The 13,116-nt window shown below is 45.6% G+C and overlaps 1 protein-coding gene across 1 annotated transcript; it reads left to right on the forward strand.

Annotated features, from left to right (window-relative positions):
• Positions 1–6,355: 6,355 nt before the first annotated feature.
• On the forward strand, positions 6,356–10,358 carry esd (esterase D/formylglutathione hydrolase). The gene is made up of 9 exons (XM_080498302.1): positions 6,356–6,476; positions 7,103–7,177; positions 8,194–8,282; positions 8,369–8,467; positions 8,870–8,994; positions 9,086–9,205; positions 9,301–9,399; positions 9,488–9,655; positions 10,224–10,358. Exons 2-9 carry the CDS (start codon positions 7,110–7,112, stop codon positions 10,302–10,304), a joined length of 849 nt encoding a protein of 282 aa, XP_080354428.1. The 5' UTR covers positions 6,356–6,476; positions 7,103–7,109; the 3' UTR covers positions 10,305–10,358.
• The last annotated feature ends 2,758 nt before the right edge of the window (positions 10,359–13,116 follow it).

Here is a 13,116-nt window from a genome sequence, read left to right on the forward strand (position 1 = left end):
GGACGATGATGTCATCGTCCTGCAGTGACTGAACACTGAGGACGATGATGTCATCGTCCTGCAGTGACTGAACACTGAGGACGATGATGACATCATCGACCTGCAGTGACTGAACACTGAGGACGATGATGTCATCGTCCTGCAGTGACTGAACACTGAGGACGATGATGTCATCGTCCTGCAGTGACTGAACACTGAGGACGATGATGTCATCATCATCCTGCAGTGACTGAACACTGAGGACGATGATGTCATCGTCCTGCTGTGACCTCATCAAACACAGAATAAAACCCAAACTGCCAACCACATATTTAATATATACGCATTACACACACACACACACACACACACACACACACACACACACACACACACACACACACACACACACACACACACACACACACACACACACACACACACACACACACACACACACACACACGAGGCCGTGGGAGGCGACAGAGCGGGACTCAAACCGTGAGACTCTGCACGGTGAGATAAGAAGGAGCGAGACATCGCTGCCTCAAGGACATGAACACACACACACACACACACACACACACACACACACACACACACACACACACACACACACACACACACACACACACACACACACACACACACACACACACACACACACACACACACACACACACACACAGTTTTAATGATTACATAACAGTAGAAAACCACTGCAGCTCTTTTTCCCCAGAAAACTGGTTTTCTGGGTCAAATTGAGAAAAAAACGTCTCTGCTGGTGTTTGTGTGCAGAACTGAATGTAATAGAACTGAATAGAATAGAACTGAATAGAATAGAACTGAATGTAATAGAACTGAATAGAATAGAACTGAATGTAATAGAACTGAATAGAATAGAACTGAATGTAATAGAACTGAATAGAATAGAACTGAATGTAATAGAACTGAATAGAATAGAACTGAATAGAATAGAACTGAATGTAATAGAACTGAATATAATAGAACTGAATGTAATAGAACTGAATATAATAGAACTGAATAGAATAGAACTGAATGTAATAGAACTGAATGTAATAGAACTGAATATAATAGAACTGAATGTAATAGAACTGAATATAATAGAACTGAATAGAATAGAATAGAATAGAATAGAATAGAATACAATAGAATAGAATACAATAGAATGGTATTTAGTTGTGTTTGAAATGTCAAAAACAGCACATTGCACCGCTACGTTTCTCCAAACTAGCTAAAGTTACTGACAAACAAGGATTTGTTTGATCAGTGACCTTTCACCAGTGTGAAGTACTGATACCGGTACTGATACCAGTACCGATACTGATACCAATACCGATATCCGTACTGATACCAGTACCGACACTGATACTGGTACCAGCACCGATACCAGTACCGGTACCAGTACTGATACCAATACTGGTACCAGTATTGGTACTGATATCGGTACTGGTATCGGTTCATCCCTAGTTCATCCTGACGTCCCTGCAGACTGAAACAAGCTGCAGGCATCAGGAGGCTTTAGCTGCTTCACACTGTGTGTGTGTGTGTGTGTGTGTGTGTGTGTGTGTGTGTGTGTGTGTGTGTGTGTGTGTGTGTGTGTGTGTGTGTGTGTGTGTGTGTGTGTGTGTGTGTGTGTGTGTGCGTGTGCAGTAAACTGTGTTTATATAAACCATATAATTTGAGCGTGTGGTCAAGTGCATTTCGATCGTCTGCTCCGTGTCGCCGTGGCATCCGGTTGCCACGGCGACAGCGGCTCCTGACTGACATTGATTGGCCGGCCAGACGCTGTCCGACGGGCAGGAAGCCGGCGGTAATTGGCCGCCACACGCAGGCTGGGGGGGAGGGGGGGGAGGAGGGAGGGGGAGGGGGGGGGGCTAGTGGCTGAAAGGTCAGAGCCTGCTGGGCTGCATGTCCATCACAGGGACTCCCAGTCTTCAGGACACCAGGATGCCGGGACGTCAGGACACCGGGACACCAGGACAACAAGACGACAAGACGCCAGAACGCCGGGACGCCACAACGTCAGGACACCAGGACGCCAGGACAACAAGACAACAAGACACCAGAACGCCGGGACGCCAGAACGTCAGGACGTCAGGACACCAGGACGCCGGGACGCCAGGACGCCAGGACACCAGGACATCAGGACACCAGGACGTCAGGACTCCAGGACGTCAGGACACCAGGACGCCGGGACGCCAGGACGCCAGGACATCAGGACACCAGAATGCCAGGATGTCAGGACACCAGGACGTCAGGACGTCAGGACGCCAGGACGTCAGGACACCAGGACGCCAGGACGTCAGGACAACAAGACACCAGAACGCCGGGACGCCAGAACGTCAGGACACCAGGACGCCGGGACGTCAGGACACCAGGACGTCAGGACACCAGAACACCAGGACGCCAGGACAACAAGACACCAGAACGCCGGGACGCCAGAACGTCAGGACACCAGGACGTCAGAACACCAGGACGTCAGAACACCAGGACGTCAGGACACCAGGACACCAGGACGCCAGGACAACAAGACACCAGAACGCCGGGACGCCAGAACGTCAGGACACCAGGACGCCGGGACGTCAGGACACCAGGACGCCGGGACGTCAGGACACCAGGTGGCGCCGTCGGGTCAGGGAATAAAAAAAAGCTGCTCCTTGTTGAGAACCGGTTCCTGGTGTTTGCAACCGTTTGGAATCGTGGACCTGATCCAGAGGAGAACCTGGACCTGGTCCAGAGGAGAACCTGGACCTGATCAGGAGGAGAACCTGGACCTGATCCAGAGGAGAACCTGGACCTGATCAGGAGGAGAACCTGGACCTGATCAGGAGGAGAACCTGGACCCGATCCAGAGGAGAACCTGGTCCAGCAGCAGCCTGAGCAGCGTCGCCCCCTGCTGGTGACCCTGCAGGTCTCATTTCCACATGAGGGTCTACAGAGAATCAATAAGGAACCGAATCAGAACATCAGTTCCCATCGCCGCCGCCTCCTTGACCGACGTACGACCAAACAACCAACCGACGTACGACCAAACAACCAACCGACGTACGACCAAACAACCAACCGACGTACGACCAAACAACCAACCGACGTACGACCAAACAACCAACCGACGTACGACCAAACAACCAACCGACGTACGACCAAACAACCAACCGACGTACGACCAAACAACCAACCGACGTACGACCAAACAACCAACCGACGACCAAACAACCAACCGACGTACGACCAAACAACCAACCGACGACCAAACAACCAACCGACGTACGATCAAACAACCAACCGACGTACGACCAAACAACCAACCGACGTACGATCAAACAACCAACCGACGTACGACCAAACAACCAACCGACGTACGATCAAACAACCAACCGACGTACGACCAAACAACCAACCGACGACCAAACAACCAACCGACGTACGACCAAACAACCAACCGACGACCAAACAACCAACCGACGACCAAACAACCAACCGACGTACGACCAAACAACCAACCGACGACCAAACAACCAACCGACGTACGACCAAACAACCAACCGACGTACGACCAAACAACCAACCGACGTACGACCAAACAACCAACCGACGTGCGACCAAACAACCAACCGACGTACGACCAAACAACCAACCGACGACCAAACAACCAACCGACTGACTGAAGAGCAACCAATATTATTGGCAAACGTACGAACAACTGACAGAACAATCAACCGATGTAGGACGTGTTTAACCACCGGCTGCTTCACGAGGGGGCGGAGCTCCAGCATTTAACCACCGGCTGTGTCATGAGGGGGCGGAGCTCCAGCGTTTAACCACCGGCTGCTTCACGAGGGGGCGGAGCTCCAGCATTTAACCACCGGCTGTGTCATGAGGGGGCGGAGCTCCAGCATTTAACCACCGGCTGTGTCATGAGGGGGCGGAGCTCCAGCATTTAACCACCGGCTGCTTCACGAGGGGGCGGAGCTCCAGCATGTAACCACCGGCTGTGTCAGGAGGGGGCGGAGCTCTAGCAGAGCGTCACTGTGACGTCATCCCAGCCCTTCGCCTGCCGGTGGTTGTAATGTTGTGGCTCGTCGCCTCCACAGAAACTCGCCCAGGTTTTCTAACGCACGGCGGTTTGTCGTCGCCTCATGCTCCTGACCTCCGCTCGTCCCCGCGGCTCCCGCTGCTAAGGCGATAGCGTGTTATTCGATTAGCATGTAATCAGCTCAGCGTGTCATTACCCACGCTGCACTGCTCCCCGGGCGCCGCCACATCCGCCTCCGCTCCCACGTCTCCACAGGGATTATCGTCCTCATCTGCTCCGGCCTGCAGGGCGGCGCCCCAGAGCATGCTGGGAAACCAGGACCTTCCAGGGGCTTTGAGGTTGAAGGTTCGAAAACTCATCTTGTGCTTCTTTTCTCCTTTTGTGACGATTCCTGTAAATATTGTTTTCTTATTATTATTTCCTAATCGTATGAACTTAGTATTATTATCATTATCGTTATCATTAATAATAATAATGATAATGATAATAATATTTTGTAAATAATATTATATAATATATATATGATAATAATTATAACAATAAGAAGAATTTGAATATTATTATTATTGTCATCATCATCACATAATAATAATAATAATTATTATTATTGTTATCATTAACAATACTACTACTACTACTACTACTACTACTACTAATAATAATAATAATGATAATAATAATATAATAATATTTTAAAAATAATAATATAAAATATATTTATAACAATAAGAAGAATAAACATATTACTATTATTACTGAGTTGTTTTTCACTGTGTTCTTCAGTTCAAGTGAAAAATATGAACAATAATAATGATAATTATTATTATCATCCTCATCATCATCATTATTAATATTATTATTATTATTATTAGTATGATTATTATTATTATTAATGATAATAATAATCGTATTTTAAAATAATAATATATAATATATTTATCATCATAAATATAACAATAAGAAGAATACGAATATTATTATTATTATTATTATTATTATTACTGAGTTGTGTTTTTTTCACCTTTTTTTGGCTCTTTGATGATTTATTTCCTTTCATGTATCTGTTCCTGGTGTTCCAGACCAGACAGTGCTTCCTGCTCCGTTCTGTCGAGTCTCGTTAGAAACGTTGAGGCTTCAGGTGATCAGAGGACAAATTGATCATCACACAGCCAATTAGAAACTCATTAATCAAATCTGCATTTAAATGAGCAAATTATAAAGATCACATGTCACATCCAGGGATTAATTCCTCGTTAGGATTCAGACCAAACGACTTTTGTTTGTCGTTTAAAACCTGTAAACAGTTTATTAGTATTCAGATGAAACCAGATTATATAACACATCCTGTGAGAGATTCTTTAATTTGAATATTAAAATAACTGATTGAGAAGAGTTGAAAGAATTGATCATGTTTGTAGAGGCGACCTCATGAGAACCTTAAAGAAACAGCTTCTTCTTTTCACCACAGAAGATTCCGACGTTGTAAAACAGAAAATATCTGATGAAAGAAAAGCAGATTATTCTGTAAATTATAATTTGTAACAAGTCGTGGAAACTGCGAAACTGTGAGAGCATCTGTTTCTTTGTTAATCCAGATTATAGAGCATCTTCCTCCTCTAATCCAGATTATAGAGCATCTTCCTCCTCTAACATCAGATTATAGAGCATATTCCCCCTCTAACACCTTCTTCTACATTTTCCTGAACTATTGAGGACAGAAGATGAAAGGACAGTGTAAACCTTGGTAAGGTCGCCCTCTGGTGGCTGCACCTTGTAAAACCTTGTTCTTCTCCTCTGATATCAACAGTTTGTTTTTAAATATTCTTGGATCTTTTGACTCTAAACACACATCAGTCTGTTAAAAGTTTTTAAAAAAAAATACAATATTGTGATTTTATTAGAAGATAAAGTCACTTAAGTAATAAAAACAATACATTTTAGGGTTTATATATATATTTTAAACCCTTTTCTAATAAAAACTTGAACATTTTAGCAATGTGTTTTCTAAATTTCTTAATCTTATTCAATTTGAACTTCAAATTGTATAAATGTATTTCTCCCAGATTGCTTATTAATTATGTTAATGATGCAGTAATCAGAAAAGTAATTTATTTATTTATGAAGCTGTTATGTGAAGTTTTAGTGAGATTAAAATTAAAAAAATTTTTTTTTTCTATATTTTCAAAAATAAGTTCTCTTTTAATTGACGATATATCAAAAGGTTGTTTTTTTTAAATAAACAACAGCGCCCTCTCGTGTCTCAACACTGACATCACGTCTCGAACGTGACGCCTCCCGAAGGGGCGTTTCCCGTGACGTCATCACGCCGCGCCTGACGCTCCTGGACTCTGAACGCTTCGCTGCACCGGCGGGGAAAGTTGGTCGAACAGAGCGAATAAAACGTCACATTTCCAGACAAACACCCGGAATTTAACAGGTTTGTCTTGTAAATTACGTGTTTTATTGTCTAATTTATTCACTCCTGTCGACGAAGTGTCCTGCACGGCTGCTCGGGTAGCAGATGCTAACTCGCTAATCGCTGCATGTTGGAACCAAACCCTGTTGACGTTTGGACTATTTTTTAACATTTCTACTGCATAAAACGTAAAAGCAGCAACATACAGATTATACGAAGCACGGATTGTGTTCGTCAGGGTGTTGGATGTAATTCGGCTTCCGAGTCGGTGCGTGTTTTTGGACGAAGATTGAATTATAAGAAGTTCAGTGACTGAACTGCTGCGAAATCTCTGTGCATGAAGTTTGGCAGGTTGTGTGGAAACTGCAGGGAGAAGTGCGTTGTGTCGTCACTGGGGTTATTATTAGTCTTTCTACATGTTCGAGGGGCTGCAGGGCGGAACTGTGGACCTTCACTGTCCTGGAATCGTAGTATTGGTTTAATAAATAGAATATAATGGGATAATAGAACACAGGAGAAACTTGACGAGTCTCCCTGTGGAGATCAGAGGAAGTACAAGCTGGTTCAGAGGTTCAGTGTGTGTGTGTGTGTGTGTGTGTGTGTGTGTGTGTGTGTGTGTGTGTGTGTGTGTGTGTGTGTGTTTGCAGGTCAGAGATGGCTCTCACACTGGTTTCTTCCAACAAATGCGCCGGCGGCTTCCAGAAGGTCTTTGAACATGACAGGTGAGACAGACACACACACACACACACACACACACACACACACACACACACGTACGTTAGTAAATCAGTAACTTCAGTGTGTAGTTCAGTAAACGCCGTCTTCGCCTCCTCAGGACTTCGAACCACGTCTGACGTGAAAACACTGTTTAATTTCTCCCCGTTTCCATGGAGACCGAGTCCCAGAGCTTTCAAAAAGTTGTGTTTTCAGTGACAGCGAGTAGCGTTGTCGTGGAAACGGACTTATGTTGTGTTCTGTTATATATATATATATATTTTTTTTTTTTTTTATTTCAATTTCTTTGCAGAATTCGTCCCGATTTTAAATCTCTTGGTTCTCATTGTGAACACTTTGTTCATTGTCACTTTGGATTCGTTCTTTAAAACAACAAGAGTTCAGACGACTTAACAGATGTTTTTCATGTCTTGGTCAGATTTTTGTAATAATCTCCGTCCACCGTTTGTCTTTAGTTTCCTTCTTTAAGTCTCATTGAAACGTCTTTGTTTGTAGATCTTCAGGCCGTCCTGACGTCGTCCTTCACGTCTTGACAGTCGTTTCCTCTCTTCAGGCTAACGAGTGTTTCCTCTCTTCAGGCTAACGAGTGTTTCCTCTCTTCAGGCTAACGAGTGTTTCCTCTCTGCAGGCTAACGAGTGTTTCCTCTCTTCAGGCTAACGAGTGTTTCCTCTCTTCAGGCTAACGAGTGTTTCCTCTCTTCAGGCTAACGAGTGTTTCCTCTCTGCAGGCTAACGAGTGTTTCCTCTCTTCAGGCTAACGAGTGTTTCCTCTCTTCAGGCTAACGAGTGTTTCCTCTCTTCAGGCTAACGAGTGTTTCCTCTCTTCAGGCTAACGAGTGTTTCCTCTCTTCAGGCTAACGAGTGTTTCCTCTCTGCAGGCTAACGAGTGTTTCCTCTCTTCAGGCTAACGAGTGTTTCCTCTCTTCAGGCTAACGAGTGTTTCCTCTCTTCAGGCTAACGAGTGTTTCCTCTCTTCAGGCTAACGAGTGTTTCCTCTCTGCAGCTCCGAGCTGAAGTGTAAAATGAAGTTTGCAGTTTATCTTCCTCCGAAGGCAGAAACAGACAAATGTCCCGTGATGTACTGGCTGTCTGGTGAGTAGAGACACTGACCCCCCCCCCCCCCGGTGGGCGAGGGGCGGTACTGCGGCCACTGAGCCAGTGGGTCTCTGTGTCTGCAGGTCTGACCTGCACCGAGCAGAACTTCATCACCAAGGCTGGCAGCCAGCAGGGGGCGGCGGAGCACGGCCTGATCCTGGTGGCGCCGGACACCAGCCCCCGTAACACACACACACACACACACACACACTCGCACTCGCACACACACACACACTCACACTCACACACGTTCACACACACACTCACACTCACACTCACACACACTCACGTTCACACACACACTCACACTCACACACTCACACACTCACACACACACACACACACACACACACACACACACGTTCACACACACACACTCACACTCACACACACTCACACTCACACACGTTCACACACACACTCACACTCACACACACACACACTCACACACTCACACACACACACTCACACACACTCACACACTCACACACACACACACACACACACACACACACACACACACACACACACACACACACTCACACACACTCACACACACTCACCTGGCGCCGTGTCGTTCCCAGGCGGTTGTAACATCGACGGCGAGGACGACAGTTGGGACTTCGGCACCGGCGCCGGGTTCTACGTCGACGCCACCCAGGAGCCCTGGAAGACCAACTACCGGATGTATTCCTACGTCACCCAGGAGGTAGGCTGGCCCCTCCCCCTCCCCCACTGGCTCCTCCCCCTCTCCCACGCCACCACTGACTCCCCCCCCCCCCCCCCCCCCCCTCTCGCAGCTCCCCAAACTCATCAACGCCAACTTCCCCGCCGACCCCGAGCGGATGTCGGTGAGCGGCCACTCCATGGGGGGCCACGGGGCCCTGGTCTGCGCCCTGAGGAACCCCGGCAAGTACAAGGTAGGAACCCGGTCCCAGCAGGCAAGGCGGCGGGGACGCAGTTTACCGTTACTCTCCACGCAGTGAATCCCAACGCTGTTGTTGCCCCGGTGCAGGCGGTGTCTGCGTTTGCCCCCATCTGTAACCCCCTGCAGTGCCCCTGGGGGCAGAAGGCCTTCGCCGGGTATCTGGGTCCGGACCGGTCCAGCTGGGAGGTGAGTCCAGCGGGGGGAGGGGAGGGGTGTGACCTGTGGCCTCTTCCTCACCCTCCTCACCCTCCTCCTCCTCCTCCTCCTCCTCCAGGCGTACGACGCCACGGTCCTGGCGGCGTCGTACTCCGGCCCGCCGCTGGACCTGCTGATCGATCAGGGCCGAGACGACCAGTTCCTGTCGGCCAGTCAGCTGCTGCCCGACAACCTGATCTCCGTTTGCTCCGAGCGCAAGATTCCCGTCGTCTTCAGGCTGCAGCCGGTCAGAGCGCCACGCTAGTGCTAGTAGCATTTAGCCACGCTAGTACTAGTTGCATCCAGCCACACTAGTGCTAGTTGCATTCAGCTATGCTAGTAGCATTGAGCCACACTAGTACTAGTTGCATCCAGCCATGCTAGTGCTAGTAGCATTGAGCCACACTAGTTCTAGTAGCGTTTAGACACGCTAGTGGTAGTAGCATTGAGCCACGCTATTGCTAGTTGCATTTAGCCACGCTAGTGGTAGTAGCATTGAGCCACACTAGTTCTAGTAGCGTTTAGCCACGCTAGTGGTAGTAGCATTTAGCCACGCTAGTGGTAGTAGCATTGAGCCACGCTAGTTCTAGTAGCATTTAGCCACGCTAGTGCTCGTGGCAGGGGTCCTTTAGCTACGCTATGCTACAAGCTTCATGCTAAGTGATAAAAGATAAAATCCATATAAAGGGATAAGAAGTTGTGCTAGCGGGATGCTACGTAGAGCTAGCATAGCAGGGTGTCAGATCAATGCTAACCTGTGCTAACAGAAGGCGTAGCGTCCAGAAGTGCGACTGACGGAGTTTGTTTGCTCGCAGGGCTACGACCACAGCTACTTCTTCATCTACTCCTTCATCAACGACCACATCAAACATCACGCCAAGTTCCTGAACGCCTGAGAACCGCCGCACTTCCTGCTTCCTGCCCGGGCCTTCAGCGGGACTGTCACAATAAAAGCCTTGACGTAGAATACTGTTTGTGTTTCTTGACACTTTGGAATGTTTTTCAACTCGACGGTCAGAAACGCAAAGTGAAAAAATATCCAAACGTTTATTTAACATGCAATTTAAATCATTTTAAGTATTTTCAAAGTATTTCATTTAGGATGGTTGCAACTAATTAATTTCCAAAATCAATTTCAGCAAATTACATTTTAACGTACTATTTGACTCATTATTTTAATCAGAAAGCCTTTAAGTTTTTATAATTATTGAACAAGACAAATAGAAATACTGAACTTAATGGTGATTTTACTGACATTTTTCATAATAAAAGGGCAAAGTTAACATTTCGAAGACACTAAAATACTTTAGTTAAATTCCACTTTATTTTGAAAGTTTATTTTCTTGTTAATTGTGAAAACATTTCCATGAAACAACAAAGAAAGAAAAGTAAATTAGATAAGAGTAAAATAATAATAGGAGTGTAAATAGATAAGAGTAAATTATAATAAGAGTTTGATCTGAAGTCAAAACCTGAACTATTTTATTTAATTACATTTATGTCATTTAACACTTTTCACATCAATTCTGCACCAATTGAGACGAAGGAGATTTTATTTTTAAGGAGCAAAAAACCCCCAAAAACTAAAGAACAATACATAAAAAAAATAGACATTTAACTCCAGCTTTTTTATTTATAAAAGTTAATAGTAGAATATATTCGGGGGGAAAAAACTTGTATTTTGATGATTTTAAATATATATTTAAGAAAGGATTTTGCATTATAAAGACCACGTTTAGTGAAAATTTTAAATTAGCAAAATAATTTTAATGAGCATATATGTGTGTGTGTGTGTGTGTGTGTGTGAGAGAGAGAGGTGGTGGTGAAGAAAGACGGGTGGAGGCGGGGCTGAAGGTGGAGTTTTACTGAGAAAGTCTGTACAAGTTATTTATTCACAGCAGCAGTTTAAGGCGACGTCACAGAGAAACTTCATGCATCAGAGCGGCTGAACAGGAAAAACCCAGACCGCCAAAATAAAGCTCCGCTCCCGCTCAGAGAAACGTACAAAACCTTCTATACAAGACATTAAAAAAAATAAGTCACATTAAGAAGAAGGAGGAGGAGAAGAAGGAGGAGGAGGAGGAGAAGAAGGAGAAGATGAAGGAGGAGGAGAAGGAGGAGGAGAAGAAGGAGGAGGAGGAGGAGAAGAAGAAGAAGATGAAGAAGGAGAAGAAGGAGGAGGAGAAGAAGGAGGAGAAGAAGAAGGAGAAGGAGGAGAAGTAGGAGAAGAAGGAGGAGAAGATGAAGATGAAGAAGGAGGAGAAGAAGTAGGAGAAGAAGGAAAAGGAGGAGAAGAAGGAGAAGATGAAGGAGGAGGAGAAGGAGGAGGAGAAGAAGTAGGAGAAGAAGGAAAAGGAGGAGAAGAAGGAGAAGATGAAGGAGGAGAAGGAGGAGGAGAAGAAGAAGATGAAGAAGGAGAAGGAGGAGGAGAAGGAGAAGGAGGAGGAGAAGAAGGAGAAGATGAAGGAGGAGGAGAAGGAGGAGGAGAAGAAGAAGATGAAGAAGGAGAAGAAGGAGGAGGAGAAGAAGGAGGAGAAGATGAAGATGAAGAAGGAGGAGAAGAAGTAGGAGAAGAAGGAAAAGGAGGAGAAGTAGGAGAAGAAGGAGGAGAAGATGAAGATGAAGAAGGAGGAGAAGAAGTAGGAGAAGAAGGAAAAGGAGGAGAAGGAGAAGGAGGAGAAGAAGGAGGAGGAGGAGAAGGAGGAGAAGAAGAAGGAGAAGGAGGAGGAGAAGACAGAGGAGGAGGAGAAGAAGAAGGAGGAGGAGAAGAAGAAGGAGAAGGAGGAGAAGAAGGAGGAGGAGAAGGAGGAGGAGAAGACAGAGGAGGAGGAGGAGGAGGAGAAGAAGGAGGAGGAGAAGGAGGAGGAGAAGACAGAGGAGGAGGAGGAGGAGGAGAAGAAGCTGCTTCAGGTTCAGCAGGAAAAACAAAGTTCTTTTCCTTCAGTTGCCAAAACAAAGTTGATAAATAAAAGTTAAAATAAAAGTTTAAAGTGCAGATTCTGTCTGAAAGTCACTTTTACTTTTTATTGCTTTTCTCTGAAAACAAGAAGAAAAAACGCTCCCTTTGTTTAATCTCACGCTTCTGATCACCACTTCCTGTTTGGACTCAATAAATAAAAGATTCTGGAAGAACTGCGGCTCACGGTGCGTTCAGGGAACTCTAGAAATACCACGTGACGGAGGAGATACGCTAGGCTAACGACTTTAGCAATCGTCGCTTTAACTGAAGTTCTTTAACTTTGACAAATTCACAATATTTCTAAATTTGACGAAGCTCGGGAAGAAACTTTAGGAAATACAGTTTTTTGTAGCTAAATATAAATACGCTCAACCAATAACTGCGGCTAACTTCGTTAGCAAAGAGGGGACATAACGCTATGCTAACAAAGCTGCTAACACAGCGGAAGGAAAGTGTTAATATCTCATTATGCAAAGCTAACGGCTGGCGCTAACAGCAATAACATTTATTTCTTGTCGGCTTCAGTTCGCAAATTTCCAATAAATCAAAGTAAAAGTGTTGCTTTATTTGTGTACGTGACGTTAGCGGAGTTTCATAACTATGTATGCTAAGCTAATGACTTTAGCGTCAATCAGGTTTATTAGTTTCAATGTATGCTAAGCTGATGACGCTAACCATCGTCGCTTAGCTTCCATCAAAAAGCTTCCAAATGTTTTGCACGACTTCAAAGTCGACAAAACGAAGCTGGG

Source organism: Blennius ocellaris (genome assembly GCF_963422515.1).
Source record: "Blennius ocellaris genome assembly, chromosome: 6".
Lineage (NCBI taxonomy): Eukaryota > Metazoa > Chordata > Actinopteri > Blenniiformes > Blenniidae > Blennius > Blennius ocellaris.